Consider the following 21,600-nt stretch of genomic DNA (forward strand, 5'->3'; position numbering starts at 1 on the left):
AATTCATTCATAGGCACTCAAAGGCAATAGGATTCTGAGTAACTCAAAATGTTAAGTGTCTTTAGTGTGTTAGACAGTAATGTAACAAAATTCAACGGGCAATGCATTTGTATTCATTTTAATACTGAAAATGCCTGACCAAAAGACATTCCAAGCAGCTTCCAAACAGATTTCCCATCTAATGATGATGATTACTGCAGCTAATGCTGCTCCCATGACTTTTTTTCTACAAAGGGGTATAATCAGAGCTTACAAAATCACTGTCACAGTGTCATGTGCTGGCTGTGTCACTACTTCATCCCTTCTGACTCACTTCCTGTCACCTTTCATGCTGTAATACTATCAGTGGCTGGCTTTCAGGTTTGGAATTCTCTTCCCTTTGTGATTTGCCAAAGTCCAGGCTTGTGCATCTTCCAGATATTTCTGGCTAAGCTGGAGTGGGGTGGCAAAGGATAGGGTAAAATAATTAGCTCTCCCCGCACAATTCAGTGGTAGCCTTTTTGCCACAACTGCATTGGCAGAAGGGGGAGAATGGATAGGATCGGGCTTACAAAGGCAGCAACACCATCCGCATTGTGTGTTTTTAAACACTTTTTAAAGATGTTTGGAGGCTTGAGGAGCCTGCAGAGGGGTCCCCAGGCTCCCAGGACCCCACCCCCCCAGAGGCTGCTGGCTATAGGTAAGTGAAAAAACCCCTTGTCCCTGGCAGTAGCATAATTCTGGGGATTGTGTTGCTGCCTTCCCTGTCCTTTAAGGGGTCAGAGACAGGGCTTCTCAGGCTGGTGGGTTGCGACCCACAAGATTGAGAACCTTTGGTATCTGTTGCCTGTGGATACAGTCATGAGTATTGTGGTCCTGTCTGAAGCATCATATCAGGGCAGGGCAGACAACTCTGGAATGGTGAGACTTGTTACAGTTGAGTGCTTTGACAAATTCCAACCTGCTCAACCACTGCCAGTTTCAGGTTTTGAGTGGGCCTTTGGGAAGAGGGCCATAGCGGTCCCATCTCTCTCTGGCTTGTTTCCTTCTTCCCACTAACCACTGCTTATCAGACTCCCCTCTCTCTCCTGCCCAAGAGGCCCAAAGGAAGAGGGCAAGGCGGTAATGAATAAAGGCTGCTCATCATTGCCAGGGTGCAGTCAGTGATTAGAGTAGGCAGAGAGCAGATAAAAGGCAGCCTGGAGTAGGGCTGCAGTCGTTTTGCAGGGTCGGCCCTCTGCTGTAGTGTGGGTCTTGGTAAGTACCCAACAATGCCAATCCCCAATGCTGGCCCAGTCCTCAGCATGTGTGAAAGTGGTGTTTTCTTGAACAAGTAGAGAATGATGTAACAGTGCTAAATTGGGAAAGTAGGCTATACACTCAAGTTATCTGTAAACATACATTTTATTTTCAAAGCTTTTGAAAAAAGAAAAGAACCCTTACTAGGAAAGGCTTTACAAGCTTATTGTCAAAAAATGTCCCATTATATATATATATTATTTACCCTTGAGCCATTACAGAAATGACTCTATCCATGCACCTCTTTGGTATTCATGACTATTCATGCATCCCCCCATATACTCTAGACATGGTTGGGACAGGCAAGTGTTTGAAAGCACAGGTGGATTGGCCTTACTCCTGAGCTGCCAGTAAGCCCAGAACATGCCTAATTCATCCCTACGATAGGCACTTACAAAAGAGTAACATATGAGGTTCACAGAAAGTACAGATCTGCCATTATTCAATGCACAGAAGTGACGAACCACAACCAGCGTGCTCTCTCCAACAAGCAACCTTTCATGATTATTTTATGGAAGGTCATAGCTGGGCATTTGTCCTTCTGGTAACTAGTAATTCTATTCAGAATGGCAGTCATAAGAGTCACAAGAGCAAACATGGTGACCAAGTTTGCTTGGTTACCATGGAGACACAGAATTACCACTTCAAGTTAATAGGCAGTACAACTGCTTCACCCACACCCTCTAATGGAAAGGAAAATAGGAAAGACTGGGCTTTGGGGTTAATAAGGCACCCTCCAGCAGCTCTGTCATGGCAGAAGTCATCCTTTCAACTATTTGATCTGCCCTAGAGCATGTATGGCTGCATTTTCTAGGATCTCCACCTTCTGGCCTTCATTTCCTGGCATCACCACATTGTTTACCATTGCCCGAGCCACAGTCACTGTGGGAACAGAATAAGCTGTAGGGAAAGCATAGGCTATCACTCCAAAGACTTTCCTGATCATCCACTCAGAAGGCCGAGACTCCTGACGATCACAGAGCAGCACCCTGCAGGGAGTCAGAGAATGGAGATAAGAGTAAAGAACCAATTGCCTCCGAGTTGTGTGGAATGCCTAGATTTTGGGCACACCATTTCCCTCAACTGCTTCTGAGGTTTCCCTCTTTTTTCGCATTTGTTTAGAAATTGTGTGCTCCCCTTCCCCCCCCCCAAAAGACATCCACTCTTTTACTATCTCCCCCATTTATTATTCCACAAATGTAGGGGTAAAGTGTGTTAATGGGAAATCAATCCACTCCAAATGAACTTTCATTATATGTGTCCCTAGAGACCAAATTGAAGTAGTCCCTATACCAGTGTTGGTGCACCTATGGCACGCGTGCCAGAGAGGGCACTCCGAGCCGTCTCTGTGGGCATGCGCGCTGAGCCAGGCAGCCTGGAGAGGGGCGCTGAAGCTGCTGTCACTCTAAAGAAAATGGAGGCTCTCTCCGAGACTCCCTGTGTGGGGAGGGTGGGCTGCTTCCCTCCGCCTCCTGAGCTCACCCTCCTCTCCCTTCACTCCATTGCCCCCACCTGCCCCGAGTTTGTTTCCCTTTTCAATTTTCCCCGCCCTGCAGGCTTAAGGTCCCTGTTTTTCCTTCCCCAGCAGGCTCAGCCAATCAGCATCCAGCAGGCTCCTGGCTTTTTCTGTTAGAATGGCTCAGGGCCCTTCACTGGCTGACCACCAGCCAATCCTGAGCTGCCCTCCTCCTCAGCCATTTCCAGCCTTTGCAGCCCACCTTTCCGTGAGCAGCTCCCCACTCAGCACCAGGAGAGGCTTTTCCGCCACAGCACAGGTGCAGCTGGGGGTGAGCAGCGCAGCCAGAGACAAATCCTGCGTGTCTACTCAGAAGTAAGCCCCATTACAGTGGATGAGGCTTACTCCCTGGAAAGAGTGACTGGGATTGGAGCCTTAGAGCCTGCTCCTGTGCTTGTCTACTCAGAAGTAAACCCAATTACAGTGGATGAAGCTTACTCCCAGGAAAGTGTGGCTGGCATTGCAGCCTTGGAGCCTGCTCCTGTGTGTGTCTACTCAGAAGTAAACCCCATTACAGTGGATGAGGTTTACTCCCAGGACAGAGTGGCTGGGATTGCAACCTTGGAGCCCACTCCTGTGCATGTCTACTCAGAAGTAAGTCCCATTAGAGTAAATGAGGCTTACTCTTAGGAAAGAGTGGCTGGGATTGCAGCCTTAGAGCCCACTTTTGTGGGTGGGGTTTTAAATATATATATATATTCTTGTTTGAGAAAATGAGCAGTGGTAAGGTCTTGCAGCCACCCCCTCCCTGCCAATATTTCTTTACCCAGCATATAATTAGTCTGTGGAACTCTTTGCCACAAGAAGCAGTGATGACAACTTGCCTAGATGCCTTTAAGAAGGGATTGGACAAATTTCTAGAGGAAAAGTTCATTATGGGTTACAAGTAATAGCAGGTAAAAGATGTTAATGTATGAGTTGTTTTTTCTAAACTAAAACCTCAATATTCAGGTTAAATTGCCATGTTGGCACTTTGCGATAAAAACGTGGGTTTTGGGTTGCGGTTTGGGCACTCAGTCTCTAAAAGGTTTGCCATCACTGCCCCATGCCTTATAAATGTGGTACAGGCACCCCCCACTCATCTGACAGCTTAGGGACCGGACCAGTGGTGAAAAGTGGAACCTGGTCTTTTTTTAGTTTATAAATGTTGCTTCCAATGCTTTCTTAGCTAGCAAATTGCAAATGCCTTTTTTATCTTGCCAATTCCTGCTGTCACACAAAGATTTCTGCAAATGGACTCTTGTTAATGCCTTTAAGAACAGGAACAGACCTGGAGCTAAAGCTCGTGCATGCCCTCTCTCTCTCACACACACACACACCCCAAAATAATTTAAATCACCATGTCAAATGCAAATCAACAAGGGGATGGCAATTTTAGCCTTCAGAACAGCAGAGAGAGGTTGAAAGTAGAGCATGCGTTGAACGAATGACTTCCAGTTATAACTGAAATGTATTGAAAGAGCAAATAGTTGAACAATGAACCATCAGAAAGCGGGGGATACCTGTATATAGGCATGAAGCCCACCCACCCCCTAACTATAAATGTTGGGCCCTATTCCTGAAAAGCCAACAAGAAAGGATCTGATTTATTCCTTCCTAGTAGGAAAATTAATGCTAAGGTCCAGTGTTACTCCATGATGGGAAGAGAAGGTTCGTGTAAGTACTGATCTGAAGTGGGTAAATTGTCTAGAAGTTTTGCCCCTCCCTGTGTTGTGCCAGAAAGCCTGCATATGGCCATCAATAGTATTTGTCCTTCTGTCACACTCAACCATCCCAGCATTTACCCTGGTCTAAATATGGAGCAACGGGTGAACCCAACTGCTTGGACTCTGGCCTCTGCTTCACCCTGTAGAAAGAAATAAGATAAGAGTAAATGAGCTATTTAGTTGTGCTCTCTCTCACTGCTTAGAGCCCCACAGAAGTTTAAAAATTAGGTAGATGGAGCTTCCAAGACTGATGATGAAGATGAATGTGGAAGATGTGATGAAGAAGATAAATGATCTTAGCAGCAGAGTGCTGGATAGAGGTGAGGGGACTAAGATGAGACAATGGAAAAGAAGTGAGGAGAAGGCTGCAGTAGTTGAAAGCTACCCAAGGGGATTTCGCTGAGTTTTCATGGAGAAAGCATTGAGGAAGGTTGGATTTTTATAATATCATAAAGGAAGAAACAACTAAATTTAGCAACAGATTGCTTACAGGGAAACAAAGGAAAGAGACAAGTCATGGCTAATGCCAAACTTTTGCACCTCTTTTACAGGGTGAATGGCAACATTATCAATGGACAGGGAGAAATAGAAGGAGAGAAAGGCTTGAGAGATGAGTCTTGGACATATTGAGGTTGAGACAGCAATGAAGTATTTAGAAGGAAATGGTGTTGGAGATGCAGGAATGGAGGGCGTTTTGGAGTAGACAGGTAGAATCGACTCATCAGCATATAAAAGACAGTGCAGGTAATGAGATTTGATTGTGGCTCCAATCCTATCCACACTTTCCTGGATAGGATATAAGCCCCACTGATTATAATGGGACTTACTTCTGAGTAGACATGCATAGGATTGGGCTGTAAGTCACCCAGGGATAGAGAGGAAATAGCAAGAGGCGAAGAGTACACCAATGAATCCCAAAGGACTCCAATTTTTTTTTAAAAGGTCTCCCTGTGGAAATTCTGAAGCAACAATGGGCAAGTAGGAAGAAATCTATTTGAGGATGGAGTCATGGAGACTTAGAGAAATGTTCAACATCAAAAGTGATAGAGAAGTCAAGAAGGCCAGAATAAAAATCTTTTGATTTGGCAGGGAGGAGAAAAAGTCATTTTTGCAAGGGCAGCTTCAGTGGGGTGTGGAAGGGCTGCAAGCCAGACAGAAGAGATCAAGAGCAGAGTAAGAGGAAAGAAAATCGAAGTAAGAGCCCATTTCAGGAATTTGAAAGTAAAAGGTAAGAAAGCAAGAAGGGGAGGCAACTGGAGATGGAGGAGGGGTCAAGGGATAAGTGGCATGTTTGAAGGTAATAGGAAATCAAACAGAGAAGAGAGACAGACTGAAATTGTTGTAGAAAGCAGGGAAAATAGCTTGGGAGATGGAGGGATAGGATCAAAGGAACATATGGAGGGGTTTGATAAGGACAAGGAGATGGTCAATTCATCAAATGACATGCCTGATCTTGTCTGATCTTGGAAGCTAAGTAGGGTCAGGCCTGGTTAGTACTTGGATGGGAGATCGCTTGGGAATACCAGGTGCTGTAGGCTTATACCATAGTCTTTCGAGACTGAAGGTTGCCAACCAACCAAATGAGATGGGAATGGAAAGAGGAAGGGGTTAAGGAAGAGCAGAGCTGGGAAAGATATGGGAAAGGAAGATTTAAATGGATGGCTTCAATTTTGGCATCAAAAAGGCAACACATTCTTGAGCAGAGTGAGGAAGGGTCAGCCTTGCCAAAGCACCGAGGTGCAGGGGACTCAAACTGCAGTGGATAAAGAAAGTGTATTTGAGTTCTTTGTTCAAGTGGACAGCAGGCGAGAATGGAAAAAAATATATTTATAGTAGGTACAGTTAGCCAGCTCTTTTGTTCACCTCCAGATGTTCTCAGTTGCACCATATGGAGGAAGAAGCAAAGGGCAGCGCTGTTGTCCAGAGGACCCAGGGCTGCTAAGATGGGCTCGCTGTTTTTTTAAATAAAGAACAATGTCCAGGTTGACCCAGTCATGCAGCAAATACTGTCAGAAGATGGAGGAGGAAGGGTGACATGACCCACTCCCCACAGTGGTTCTGAGGCCTGGTAGAGAGAGGGAAAGTGATGGGCATTGGCCCCACCCAGTGGTGAACCCTGGAAACCTCACAAATAATAAAGATGCATTGTTTCCTTAGGCTCATAGGTAGACATAGTGGCATTTTGCACTGTTCCACATGTGATTGCACAAGAGGAAATGCCAAAACAATGAAGTATGGACAATTTTATCTGTGACATCTTATGCAGTGTGTTGCACAATGTGTTGCATAATTGCAAAGCCAAGCCAGGACTTCAATTGGATTTCTGTGTTTAAGCACCTTGCATGATCACTTTCACAGGCACAAGCCTGCTCAGGTGAGCGGAAGGATATCTTCAGGTACAACTCAGCAATAACTGTTATTGCTGCAATTTTTTGTAAGCTGCTTTGAGGATGATGTGATCAAACGTGGGTGAAGTAACTCAGTAGATAAAAATACAAGGGAGATTGATGTAGCAGGGATGTTCCGGGTTACTGTCATATTAAGATATCCCTTAAAAACATTCAGAGGCGCCCAAGGCAACATACGTCAACACTATAAACACAGCAATTAAATATCATAAGTATTAAAAGCCTGCAGCAAATAAAACATGTAACAAAGGAATTGAGCTTTATATACTATATCTATGTACCCCCCCTTTGGTTTGGTGGTTGTATTGTTTTTCTTCTTCTTTTTATTCACTAATAAAGGAGAAGGAAAAACAAAATAAAAAACAAAGCAGGTGGTAGAAGAGATTTACAAAATAAACACCTAACCAAACATCTTGGCAGTTTAAGTCCTGCCAAAGAAGAAGGTCCATCTCTCAGCTTTATCTTATAGTCATTATGTATTGTTCAACAACAGGGATGTTCATACAGCGGGCTAAAGAGCATTCATGGCAACTGCTGAAGACCAAAAGTGATGTCATTAAGCGGGAAGTGATGCCAATAAACAGGTGATGACCAGAAATAAGTTTTTCTCATTTTTAGGAAGCCAGTCGCAAATGACAAAGAAGAAAATATGCCAATCTTGATCATATTTTCAAGATATGGGACAGTTCAATTATCATGTGGGCCACCTTTTCAGTAGCACTATTTCTGCTGAGGTGTCACTGCTGAAAGGGTGGCCCATAGGACAACTGGGCTCTCCCAGCACCTCAGCAGCTTCCGTTCTCACCCCTCTTGATCTGCCTCAGTGTGAAGGACAGGTAAAAATCTAGGCTGTGTCTGCTTCCATTTTGGAGCCTGTAACCATCCTTTCATGGCTGTTGGGAATCTTGCAAATTGGAAGGTGGGAAAGTTTCTTTATTATCTTGCTTCTCAGTGGCCAAGAGGACCAAGATAAGAAGTCAAGTACAGCTAGGCATTCAAGAATGTGCTAATTAAGATACTTTTGCAGCTGAGATTCTCTGGTGTGGGTGGATGATGTGAGAGCAAGATACCATGAGTAGCCCAGAGACTGTATCAGCCTTCTGAAATAGTCATGGATCCAGCTCTTTTGGTTGGCTAATGGTGTCTTCGATAAGAAGGACTCCTCAGGAGAGAGGGACTGACTGCATTCCATCATGGGGGCCTGGCCTGACAGGTAGCCTGGAGGAGCCACTTTGCCTGTCCTCCAAGGATTGGGATAACCAGGTGAGAGTTGGAGTAATTAGAACTGGGAAGCTAGTTTCATTGTTTTAGACTGCTATGTGTTGTAAGTCTCCTCTCCCAAATACATAATGTTTTTTGACAATGTGTAACCAAATCTTTATTCTTAAGAAATCAATATATATTTTACAGACCTGTGTGTGGTCTTAACTGTCAAGGAATCAGCTAGTCCAGCCAAGCTGCTCAGCTTGCTACCAAAATATGTTACAGAGTCTTGAGATGTGGGTCCCTGAGGGTAGAGGAAACCCAGGGTCTGCAAGAGTTGGGAGAAGCTCGTAGGTCCTCAGGTGCCCAAGAGCGGAGGGACATTCAGGGTGATGGCAGCATTACCAGACAGAGGACCTTGTTGCCCCAGGAGTGGCATACTTATTTGGCTTGCCTATGTGTGAAAGCTAGCCAGCACCTATGCTTAAGAATACCTGAGAACTAAATTGGGCATGTGTGCCCTGAGCTACTGTGAGATTGGGACAGTAGAATGGGGTGGTTTAGGGAAGCTAAGGAGCCCTGGGTTGGCAACTCCTGACTTTTGCACCCAGTACCATTCCTCACCATCTGAGGCCTCCTTCCATCTTTCCCTGCCTCGGCAGAAGCAGCAGTGCTGAAAGGATAGTTCTGGGAGAGTTCAGTTATCACACAGGACACTCTTTCAGCACTGACACCTTCAGTGGTGCTGCTGAAAGGGTGGCCCACATGACAACTAGGCTGTCTCAACTTTCAACAGTGCCACTTTGGCGGATGCATCAGTTTGCAGTTCAGCAGCTGAAAATGGTGCTGGGAGAGTCCAATTACCATACAGGCCAGATAAAGAGTTTGTGGGCCATATCAGGCCCATGGGCCTGATGTCTGACACACCCGTGGAAGAACAAAAGATAAAAGGAGGAAAGCAAACAGGGCTCCCAGGGCAAAGACGTAGGTGCAGTGCTTAATAAAACAACATGAGTTAAGTGGGGGGCTGGTAGACTGCACAGTGGCAACAAAAAAGTGTACCTCCCTGGGTTAGGTCCTTCATCCTCTCCTTTTTAAGTAACAGTGACCTTAACCATTGTCATATTCAATCATGAACACTACACAAACACGTTTCCCTTTTAATTTTTCTTTTCCCCCCCAATAATCCTTAATGGCAAGAGACTGAAGGGTGGAGCCTGAATGTGATGTGACAATGTAAAACTTGGGTATATAAGGAAAGAACAGGAGGAAGCACTGAAAATGGAGGGCTCTCCTGTCCGCTGACTAGCTGATCCTAAAATCCCATTGAGTAGTAGGATGTCTCCCATCAGACACACCTTAACACGGAGGTATAAGTAGCGGCTTGAGCTATCTGCACCCTTCGACGACTGTAGGATAAAGTGGCGACAGCCACCCGCTTTGGCTAGCTGGGCTGAATGTTCAACATAGTCACGGTCAATACGCACAAATCCATCCTGTGGAGCCAAAAGAAAGAAAGAAAGAAAAAAGTTGCCTCAATTCATTTGGACCAACCCTACCCATCCAAGCATGAGAGAACAGATTAGAGAATGTTTCGCTTGATCTTAGCCAAAAGACCAATATTTAAGCCATTTCTGCCCAATGTTGCATATATGCAACAGGGATCAAATGTGTACACCTGTGGGCTGAACAAAAATGGGTTTTAAGATGAGTTATCAAAAGGTGTTAGGTATCGCAAGTAAACTGGTTGATGAGAGCCAGAGTGGTGTAACACTTGGGGATATCTGGGTTTAAATCCCTGCTCATCCAGAAAAGCTTAGTGAGTAACCTGGAGACAGTCAGTATCTGTCACTGGAATTTATCTTACAGAGTCATTATGTAAAACAAAACGGAATACCTTCATGCATGTTGCTCTGACCTCCTTGAAGGAAGAGCAGTGCACACATGGAATAAGCAAAGAAATGAAGCTTTCAGCCCTATTTTGTCATCCTCAGCAGGGCCAGCCCATTCCCTGCAGCACCCCAGGCACTCCCAATTCAACCTCACTTAGATCTGGAGTGAAGGAAAAGAGATCCAAACCACCACTCCAACCCATTTCATCATCTCCATCACAGCTCTAAAAGAGGCATGTTTCCTGTAGTTCCTTGCTTCAGCTAGTCTCTCCCCCTCTCCTGCAGGGCACACCAGACACTGTCCTACTCTCCAGTTAGGTCAGGCTCCTCACCGCTCCAGCTTTGGCCCTGGTTGTCCCCAGGCAGCAAAACCCCACATCGTGGCCTTTGAAGGCAGCAGCAGATTCATCCAGTTTCTCAAAGTCGACAACTTCTTGGGTCTGGAAGGTAGGCCGCAAGAGAATCAAGAAAAGAAAAACAATTACAAAGTTAAGTGAAAGAATGGAGCTGATAACATAAAAGTAAAGGCTTGTGTTTTACTTATGGAAGGGGATGGGGGATATAAGTGATTATTTCATGCATATGCACTTAAGCCAGCTGTTCTCAAGCTGTGGGTCTTGAACCCACCAGTGGGTGGGTTGCAAAGCTGACAGAGCAGATTATGCTGTGTGCATCAAGGGTTAAACAAATTACTACTTGGGGAAGAGAGCACTGCAGTCCAATCACTGTTTATAGCCACACCCCTTGGCATTTATAAATCAGGCAGCACTGTTCAGCTTTTACAGGCAGGAGAGGCTTGGGTGAAATCAGAAGGAACATCATCTCTCTGCCAAAGTGAGGTCTTATACAGCCAATTCACTAATACCAGCAGCCAAATTTCACCTTTTAACCATTGTTTTCACTAGCATAAGGAGACTAGCATGAAGCCCAAATTAATGAGTTTGTCCCTGATGTTAACTGTCTTGGACACACTTTGTGCTGACACCTAACATCAGTTTGGTCTGCAGCCTGGATTCCTTGAACCACTTGCACATTAGTCTGTATAGAGGCACAGCCAATCTGCAACATAACATACATCTTATGGCACATTGTTGCAAAACCGATGCACCATCAAATCTGTGCACTGCTAATAGCACAGTTGAGTCTATTTTGTTTTTCTTCCTACTTCTAATGGAATGGAATGTGAACAAAAGGAAGAACTGGAATAACCCCAAGGGGCATGGTCGTAGGAACAGGATACCAATGCCCAAGGAGCTGAAATTTTCACCAAGCTATGTGTTGAACTTGCCACATTATCACCAAATGTTGGCCCTACTCTCCTACCACATTCATGTAAAGCTGTCCTTCCAGATTCAGCTTCCGGCGGCCAATGAGCGTCACCCTGGAGAACAGTTGCTGCCGCAGGATCTCAGCCAGCAGTTGCTTCCCAGTCTCTCCTGAAGCGCCCAAGATGAAACAGGTTGAATTCTTCTCCTGGAAACATTCCCGGAGTTTCGGCAGTTCATCCAGGTTTGCGGCAGCCATTTTGTCAGCAAGAGGTAGTACTGCTCTATATAGCCTGCTGCCCACCCCAAGTCTCCACGTTAGCTTGAAAAAAGACCTAATTGAGCCAAACAGACAAGAAAAGATGTTCTTTGATACTATTTTAAAATGACTGCCTGGCATCAGACTCACCTTCTTCCAGGACCGGCAACAAGCCGGTCAACTGAGACTACCCAGTAGGCCCTGTCTAGCCTCCTGGAAGAACTGAAAGGCAGCCAGCAGGCAGGTGAGACAGCAAATAGGGTGGAGTGGTTCATGGGGCCTCATCAGGGAATGATAAAAAGGAAACCTGTGATAAGGCTATGGAGGCTACTAGAGAGAGAGCAAATTCTGAGGAAGAGTGCAAGCCACGCACTGGTGGGTGTAGAAGGAGAGTAAAGTAAACCCCCTCCCCTACCCAAGCTCTGAGGCTCCTATCAAGAAGGGGAAGAGGAACTCATGCTTACTTACTCATGCTGTATATGGGTGGCCCCACAATGTCTGTTATTATTACACGATCCTCAATGTCCACTTTTCTACTCCAGGCAGGCAGGGCTGGTTTTAAGCCAATTGGACCAATTGCTCCCAACTGGACCCTGTGCTAGGGTAATCTACTCTAGCCTTTATATACACACAACAGCTCACTGCAACAGACACCTAACACCACGTTGCAGGTTTGACAGAGAAGAGCAACGATGTCATTTTCTTCTGAATTCTTATAAAGTCAGTGGTGTTTGTTTATACTGTTTATATTTTGGAATTTTTTTACTGTACTTGAAGTACAGTATATAATATGTACTTACATAGTATGCTAATGATAGAATAGCATAAAAATGTATTTTCTCTGAAAAAGTTAGAAACAATATGTAAATACGCATGTAACGTGTATTATTTTAGGATTCTATGGTTCCTATAAATGAGTAAATTTATGAAGTGATTTTTAAATTCAAAAGTACATTTGTTCCCACCAATGCTGTTCACTTACATTTTGAATTTTTTTCTAGACAAAAAATAAAATATTTTTACTAAATCATTTCAAATTGTTTCCTTAACTATTAACTTTCAAAGGGAATCTACACATTTTGTTTGTTTGTTTGTTAACTTCTAGGTTTACCTGTATGTAATTTTATATTAAAATGTGCTTAGATCAGCATTTCTCAATGTTTGTCCCCTGCTGTATCACTGCACATCATCCACCTATCGGAAGTACCACTGGAAGTACCTGGAGATGATGTCATCATCAGTTACATCCGGATTGGGAGGCCAGATGCAACTCCACAAACATGGATAAGAGGCTCAGGGCAAACAGGTCTTTTTTGAGCATGTGAAAAGCACATACTGAGCTCTGCTGAGCCTCCTACCACTGCTTGTCACACTGCATTGCTGGTCTCGCTGCCAGGTGGCAGGGGTCCCGTGCATACCACTGGACCCGACCTGCAGTACCACAAGTGGTACAAGTACTACTGGTTGAGAAACACCGACTTAGATCCATTTGGTCCATATGCTCACATGCACTTTTCAAAGTGTGCATTTCGATTGCATTCCATTCTGCCACAGAGGTGCAAAGTCTAATATAATAAATGTTACTCCTATCTCTAAGATTCTACAGATTCTTCGTTGAACCCTATCCAACTTTCCGGCACCTGTGCAACTGCAATGCAGCCCTGAGAGGCAAGGGGACAAACACAAATCCCCTCCCACCACAGGATGCAGCACACACCCCCTTGGCAGGGCTACACCAGGGCTGTCAAGCTGGGTCGGACGGGGCCCTTTGGCTGTGCACCTGGGGCCCCCCAAAACAGTGTTTCCAGTTAGGCCCCGCAGGCAGGTCCCTCGATGTTCTGCTGTTTCCAGGACCTGCGGCTGGGATCTCTGCAGCCCCTGAAGGGCTCCTCCCGTGCCCTCCTGCTGCACGGAGTGGCTTCTGGGGGCGGGGCGTGGACGGCAAGGTGTTTACTGCAGGCAACTGCGGAGGCTGCAACCTCCCCAGGGGGCTCCAACCTCCCCCGCGCGTGGAATCCTGAGGCCCAGGAACGCCTGGCTGGCTGGGCTGCTGCGGGGCAGAAGGGAAAGCAGGCAGCCCGCGCCTGCAAGCGTGCCGGGGAGGGATCAGAGAAGCGGGCGCGGCTCCCCCTTGCCCCCAACGCCTGGCTGCCCATGCCCAGCGCGGACACCGGCTGCAGCGGGGGACGAGGGAGGGAGGGGGAAGCCGGACTCACCTGCAGCCAAGCACCATGGAAGTGCCAAGCAGGCTGCTGCCGCCCCTGGGGGTTTTGCGCAGGCTGCAGGCGCTCAGTGCCAGCTCTCCGCGTCCTTGCCACGCCCGCCCCTCCCCCCGCCTGCCCGCGCCCTGGGCGGTGTCGATTGCGTAGAAGGGAAAAGAGCAGGGAAGAACGGCACCCGCTGGTGACTGGCTGCGGGCACAGCCAAGACAGTTCTCTGGCACCGCCCAGGAGCGGGCTGCTTGTGCAGAGATTGAGAGCGTGACACCAGAACCAGGGGACACCCACCAAAGACAGAGAAAAGAAAACATGTCTTCACTCAGCGTGTAGTTAATCTGTGGAACTCCTTGCCACAGGAGGTGGTGATGGCATCTCGCCTAGATGCCTTTAAGAGGGGACTGGACAAGTTTCTGGAGGAAAAGTCCATCACGGGTTATGTGCAAGCCACTGATTTTAGAAGTAGACTACCTCAGAATGCCAGATGCAGGGGAAGACGCCAGGATGCAGGTTGTCTTGTGTGCTCCCTCGGGCACTTTGGTGGGCCACTGTGAGGAAGCTGGACTAGATGGGCCTTGGCCTGATCCAGAAGGGCTCTTCTTATGTTTTTAGGAGAGGACCAATTCCCTTCCTTGATGGACTCACAGTGTAAATCGTAGCATATGGGGGATGGGGAAAGAAACGGAACCAGAGATTAAAAAGGAGAAAGTAGTTAAATACGGTATTTCAATCTCTTACAGCCCCGTCCTATACTGCACAAGTTTAGCCCAGTGGGGCTACACTTCCTATAGTGTGCATATAGGACTGCACATAGGCTGAGTTCCAGTTTGGTCAGGGAACTGTGCCAAAGACATCAAGGAAAAGAAGATTGACACTGAGTAGGGAACTGAAGTGACACCAAGGCTTCTGGGGGCCAGAGAGGCCATGAGTGGTCTCACTGTCCCTCAAAAGGCCTGTAAAAAACAAGGGTAGGGGACAGGGTTGCAGTGGCAACCCTAGGATTGCGCTCCAGGGCATTTGCCCCCCCCCCAGCGCCCCCATGGCACTTGTCCTGAGAGGCAGTTCCAAGGATAAAGGCTGACTAGTTTTCCCCTCCCAAGGTCAGGGTGTAGAGCACTAATTATTTTATCCTATCCTTTGCCACCCCACACCAGCTTAGCCAGAAATATCTGGAAGATGCACAAGCCTGGACTTTGGCAAATCGCCAAGGGAAGAGAATTCCAAACCTGAAAGCCAGCCACTGATAGTATTACAGCATGAAAGGTGACAGGAAGTGAGTCAGAAGGGATGAAGTAGTGACACAGCCAGCACGTGCCACTGTGACAGTGATTTTGTAAGCTCTGATTATACTCCTTTGTAGAAAAAAAGTCTTGGGAGCAGCATTAGCTGCAGTAACCATCATCATTAGATGGGAAATCTGTTTGGAAGCTGCTTGGAATGTCTTTTGGTCAGGCATTTTCAGTATTAAAATGAATACAAATGCATTGCCCATTGAATTTTGTTACTTGAAGTTACCATTGAAGTTTGTTACTGTCTAACGCACTAAAGACACTTAACATTTTGAGTTACTCAGAATCCTATTGCCTTTGAGTGCCTATGAATGAATTTAACAACAAAAAAGTCTCAGTACTTTGCTTCATTTTTGGACTGAGTTCTGAAAGTGAAATCATCTGTGTAATGACTGAAGACATATGTTCTTCTATAATCTTTAGCCTGCCTCCCCATCTCCAATATATTTATCCTACCTTCCATTTCTCAGTAAAGGTTGTTTAGAAATGTTTAGTAGTCACAACAATAACAATGGCAGCACAGGAGTTCTGCCTGAGAAATTCCTGGGGCCCCCAAGCAGAGATCATAGGTCTGCTTTCAAGTGCTTTAATAATTACTTGGGAATCTTCCTTCCACAACTTCCACTGGCCACCAGTTCTGCTTTTCCTCCTTTAAAGAACACATCTTCTCCATCTAGTGCAGGAGAAGACACTCCTCCACTTGCAGCTTGAGGCGGCATGCCAAATGCTGTCCCCTCTTGCATGGTGATGCAAGGCTACCAGCATCCTAGTGGAACTGCTCATGTGGGTTTGGCTGTGGCTGAGGGTCAAAGTGAGAAAGGCTTTCTTGGCACAAAGCCCGAGATTGCTATGGTTGCTATCAGGCCCTCTCAAAGCGGCAGGATGGCACAGCCGCTGCCTTGCTTAGCATAAGCATGCAGCTAAACCAATTGCTCCATTGAGCAAGGCTGGCACCGACATGCAAATGAACTCCTAATGAATGATCTTCGTAATACCTTCACAATAATTAAGACTAAACGTTTGACTGAAGTCTGGCTGAAGTAAGACAGCAACATCAACATTTCCAGGCAAGTACATGGGGTTGGGACAGAAGGCTTGTTCTAAAATCTCAATACTCAAGGAATACAGTACCTGGGCTCTGTATAGAGTGTTTTTCTGTCCCTCTGGAGTGATCAGATCTTATGCAATAAGCCTACAGTAGGTGTATAGATTCACATCCAAATCTATTAAGGCACTCAGATGAGGCTCGGTCACGGAGCAAGAAGTAACTGGTGATTTTGAACCATGTGTGGTCTGCTGGTGCTGCTGGTGTGTGTTGAATAGGTGTACGCAATAGATATGTTTGTTGAGTAGCTGTATAGGATAGATACATTGTAAGGACTGTATAAAAACAGGAGCAATGGGGTAAATGGAGTGTGCACTAAAAAGATTCTCTATTTTCTCTACAAGGTAAAGGTTATTTTCAAGGTAAAGGCTTGCAAGTAAAGGCTATTTTACAAGGTAAAGGCTACAAGGCTATTTTCTCTACAAGGGTTCTCTGCAAGGTAAACCTGAAACCATGTTAACGTGTTTCAAAATCCAATAAATTAGCATAGCTAGAGAGAGTGCAAAGCACTAAGTTTTGCATAGCGCCTCACCATGGCATGCCAGTGGCCCTCTCCCTCCCCTTTGGACCTATTCTGGGCTGCTAGAGCAAAATGGAGGTTTTGCTCCAAAGGGGAGAAGAAGGGGCTGCTTGCAGGCCACAGTGAAGCACCATGCAAAAAACTTAGTGCTTTGCACCCCCTCTAGCTATGCTACTGAATGCTCTCCTACAGGGCAATCCTATACATGTTTACTCAGAAGTAAATCCTATAAAAAACATTTTTATTTACATTAGCTTTTGGGGGTCGGTAAGGGTGGAATATTCCCGGTTGTCTATTATGTGCCCTGTTTTTATTGTGCATTAACATGTTTTTAGCTTCTTGTGTATTTTTTTTTTTAGGGTTTTTAGAATTATTATATTACTCGCTGTGCTGTATAAACAGATTATAACAGTTTATTTTATAATTTTATACTGTGTTTTGTGTTTATGTTTAAGTTCTGTAAGCCACTTTGAGCATTGGGAAAGATGGGGTACCGATGTTTTAAAGAAATAAATAAGTGGGACTTACCCCCAGGAAACTGTGTATAGGATTGCAGCCATAAAGAGTGTCATGCTTTAGTGTTCAGAAAATGGACATTTGAATTTTAGAAAGCCATTTTCTCCCTTGAAACCTAAGCTTTTATCACCCATATTCTGAATATTTACCTACATATACCTCGTCCACATAACCTGAAAAATATCAAAATGCACCAAGTTAAAAAAAAAGCAGTGCAGTTTTGGAAATGAGAATGAGAATATTTACGTTCAATCAATGTTTTTGTTGGGTATATATGTCAGTTAGAGTACAGCAATGTTTGTGTACATGTATGACTGTGTTGGAAACCGATTGTGTGACTGCGTAGCTAGGTTTGGATTGTGGTGGGGGAAAGTTAGGTTTGAGTGGTGCCAGGCAACCCAGAGAATACTCCGACCTTTACTGAGCTACGGTGCTTCTTCTCTTCTTGTTCCTGTCATCCGCCCACCCTTTCCACTGGTTTTGGTAATGTGTTGCCTGGCAGGCAGATCAGGCCTGAGAGAAAACCAGTGACAGATACTGTGGATGCCTTTTCCCTTCCTGCATTCATTGTGGGATTTAAAGCTATGTAAATACTCCTTGGGTTGCAACTTGGCCATTTGAATAAACAGAGCCTGAGTGTGTGTGCAGCCGCTTGTATCTTCCCAGCTGCCACTGTTGTACCCTTAGCGCAGGAAATATGCCTTCTGCTTTGAGGAGAGATGATGGTGTTTCCTATCCTTTGCAGGAGTGTTCACTTGCACCACGAAGACAGAAAAACAACAACGGATGGAGGCATTTGACAACAGCCCTCGGCCTGCCATGTCCCTCCCCGACTGGATGTCAGATTTACCTGACCACCTCTCCCTTTCTAGACTTTCAATCCCAGGCACCCATGACTCCATGAGCTTGCTTGGTAGCTCCAAGATCCGCTGCCAGAGCTGGGCCCTTGAGGCTCAGCTGGCAGCTGGTGTGCGATTCCTGGATATCCGTTGTAAGCTGGAAGATGGCCATTTCCTTATTTACCATGTCAACACTTTTCAGGAGGCTGATTTTTCTGGTGTCCTGAAAGACACCTTGAACTTCCTCAAGGAGCACCCCCGGGAGACGGTACTCATGAGGATCAAAGAGGAACTCCCAATTATTCCCAAGGCAGAGTTTGCCTCCCGTTTGCGACAATACTTGGACGAAGAAGGTCAAGGCCATGTTTGGACAAAGGAGGCCATTCCTACATTGGGCCAGGCGCGGGGGAAGGTTGTCATCTTGGAGGAAATAGAGAACGAAGTGTTGGGTGTGCCATATGAAGAACTGAATGTTGGTGATGCTTGGCATGTTCTCTTTACAGAGCGCAAATGGGAGCGGGTGAAGGATCACCTCAACGCAGCGACCAATGGCGACCAAACAGTCCTGCACCTTACCTTTTGCTCTGGCAATGGGCTCTTCACCAACCCCGAGGAACTAGCCAAATACATCAACCAATGCTGTTATGAGCACTTGAGGGCTCAAGCAGGAGAAGCTTTGCGCTGGGGTGTGGTGATAATGGACTTTCCTGGCACAGGACTGATCCGGACTATTGTGGAGAGCAACTTGGAAAGAGGGAGTGACCACACAACTGCTTAGCATTTGTGATGGAACAAAGCCGAAGATTCCAGAACAGTCCAAGTGTTCACTTTGGATGTGTGGCAATGATTAGTTTTGCTGGGTCTCAAGCCTGCTTGGAAGCTGTTGTGGCTGTCCTGCCCCCACCACAGACGCATGGATGTTGGTTAACTGTTACTTTACCAGTGAGTGGTGAGTCAGTCCAAATGTGATGCTTGGCACATTCTCATTGCTTGTGCTTGGAACCTGAATGCTCTTACTCAGAGTTCTGTTTTCAGACAGTGACCACCCCCATCAAGTTGGGTGAAGATGCTGTAATTTCTGTACCAATCTTGTAATACAGGCCCCACTCTTACACACATACCATGATTCCATCCACTCTGCATTTGAGAAGAAATATCAGCGATTACATGACTCAGCGATACATTAGTTTTTGCCGAATATTTCCTCAGGACCTAGATAAAAGACAACCATGCTATACCCAGTTGGCATGTGATTTGGGAAGGATAAGGACCGAGGAAAGAAAAGAGAGCTTTCTTGTTGTATGGATAGCTATACTGTTTAATGTTTTTAAAAATTGACAAATATGTCCTCCACCCAATTCCACAATGTTAGGGACCCCATGCTTCTGATGGCACATTGGGAGCTGCCGTTGCTACTGAATACAGGCATCTGCTCAGGTAGTTGTGCTCCCTAATGGATGTGAGCCCTTGGCTGGAGCCCAGCTTGGCCAATTTAGATGTCTCTCTTTGGTGGTGGGGAACACATAGCCTTCAAAAACATAAATCAATAGTTTTGAAGTCGTTTTAAATAGTTTTATTTTATATGTTTATTTATTATTTATATTTTATACATATTTCAGATATTTGTGTTAGTGATCTTGCTTAATTATTAGCTGTTGATTGGTTAAACAACCCTGTTTAATATTTATTTATTTGTTTACAGCCCAGTCCTGAGCTGCCATGGGCACCCAGGCTCGGCGGCACCGAGAACGGCTGCCACCGGATCCTGCACACCCTGGGCTACTGCGGGAGGCACCTTGGGAGAAGGGGACTTTCGTCCCATTCCACTGGGTAAGGAAAGCAGCCCCGCAATGGGGCTACTCACTTTTCAGGCGCTCGTGTAGGGCGCCAAGCCCTCCATGAGCACCTTGGATCCTGCAGAGCGGAGCTCTGCGGACCCGCCTCCCTCCCTCCTCCTGGCATGCCTCCAGCCCACCCCCCTCCCTGTGTCACGCCTCTGTGTCACACCTCACCCCGCCCTCTTTCCACCCCCCTGTCAGCCTCACTCCTCCCCAGAACGCCTCCTCCCCGCCCCCGCCCCCGTCCCCGCCCCCACTTACTGTGAGACCGCTGAGCCGTTGAGGCTGGGCGACCGGCTGGCGCTGGGCTAGCATGGGCAGGAGCCTGGCGGAGAGGCTCGCAAACATGCTGCAGTGGCATGAAGCCATGCCACTGAGCGCAGGATTGGGCTCTTAATTATTTATTCATTTCTTTCTTTATTTAATTCTGCCTCAATTCTGCAGGATTTAAAGCAGCTTACAACAATATAAAATTTAAAATACAGAAAAACCAAAACCCATAAAATAACAAAATCAAAAAATACAACATAACATAAAACCCAATAAGTCCTATCACAAACCTTCTCTCTCTCTCTCTCTCTCTCTCTCTCTCTCTCTCTCTCTCTCTCTCTCTGTGTGTGTGTGTGTGTGTGTGTATGTGAGGGAGAACTGCTTTCCTGAGGTGTGAAGCCACATCACTATGGAGTATATCTTAATATCACATGCAGCCAATGTTGTGGGTCTTTCCCCACTGTACACAATAATAGGTCCTACTGTGTGTCTGTGACCAATCCTGGCACCAACGTTGATCTGTAGCGGCTCCTACCGAAAGCTCAGAAGGTATACCCAGCAAAGAAAGAAACGATAAACACCCCATCAAGGGGATCCATCTACAAATGAAGAGTATTACGAGTTTTTCAGCAAACAATAATTATAAAAACTCATTGGATAAAAAATGGGTTTGGATAGCTTGCCTATGTTAACCGCCTTGGGTCTGTAAGACTCTCCCCTCATTGTGAGAATCAGGGAGAAAGGTGACATATAAATACTGTATAATAAAATTGTCATACTAAGGTGTGTGAGCAAGCCCCCTTGCCATGAAGCATCAGATGCTCCCAATGTGGAATCTGGGCAGGTGCATCAAGAGAAATGAGTGACTCAGTTTTATATAACGTCACAGAACATTTTGGGTTTTCGATTTTGAAGAGATGTTCGATGAAAATAGGAGCATATGGTTGCACATGTATGTGCTGTGTGTATGAACCAAGGAACATGGCTGAAGCCAGCTGAGAGATTCTGAATTCTTGGTTGAAATTGATATGAGTGTCTAGCTTCAGGCAGAGAGTAAGAACCCAGAAATACAAACTAGCCTTGTTTGGCCTTTTGGAGAGACTATCACATTTTCCCTGACCATTTTTATTTATTTATTTAATAATAAAATAAACTTTATTTGTATCCCGCCCTTCTCCCTGAAAGGGACCCAATAATTTATTTATTTATTTAATTAAAAGATTTATATGCTGCTTTTCCTGGAGCTCACAGTGCTTTACAATTTAATAATAAAAAATTAAAAATATTACATTAAAATTACATTAAAATTACATTAAAAACAGTTGAAAACAATACAGAGCAGTTTAATGTAATAAAATTACATTAAAAACAGTTGAAAACAATACAGAGCAGTTTATAAAACAGCAATGGAATCAAGAAAACAGCACAGAGTGAATCCTATACACACTGATTAAAAAAAGGGTTCCCTAGGAGCATCCTA

The 21,600-nt window shown here is 45.6% G+C and overlaps 2 protein-coding genes across 2 annotated transcripts; one reads left to right on the forward strand and one right to left on the reverse strand.

The window, feature by feature from the left end:
• Positions 1 to 1,394: 1,394 nt before the first annotated feature.
• LOC136640738 (oxidoreductase HTATIP2-like) lies at positions 1,395 to 13,845 on the reverse strand. Its single transcript, XM_066616029.1, has 6 exons — positions 13,744 to 13,845; positions 11,327 to 11,603; positions 10,336 to 10,443; positions 9,470 to 9,607; positions 4,579 to 4,640; positions 1,395 to 2,267 (listed from the first exon to the last, which is right to left on the reverse strand). The coding sequence occupies exons 1-6, from the start codon at positions 13,758 to 13,760 to the stop codon at positions 2,051 to 2,053; spliced, it is 819 nt and encodes a 272-aa protein (XP_066472126.1). The 5' UTR covers positions 13,761 to 13,845; the 3' UTR covers positions 1,395 to 2,050.
• A 1,904-nt stretch (positions 13,846 to 15,749) lies between these two features.
• On the forward strand, positions 15,750 to 18,790 carry LOC136638756 (1-phosphatidylinositol phosphodiesterase-like). The gene is made up of 2 exons (XM_066612785.1): positions 15,750 to 15,843; positions 17,919 to 18,790. The coding sequence occupies exons 1-2, from the start codon at positions 15,750 to 15,752 to the stop codon at positions 18,788 to 18,790; spliced, it is 966 nt and encodes a 321-aa protein (XP_066468882.1).
• The last annotated feature ends 2,810 nt before the right edge of the window (positions 18,791 to 21,600 follow it).

This window comes from Tiliqua scincoides, chromosome 2 (genome assembly GCF_035046505.1).
Source record: "Tiliqua scincoides isolate rTilSci1 chromosome 2, rTilSci1.hap2, whole genome shotgun sequence".
Lineage (NCBI taxonomy): Eukaryota > Metazoa > Chordata > Lepidosauria > Squamata > Scincidae > Tiliqua > Tiliqua scincoides.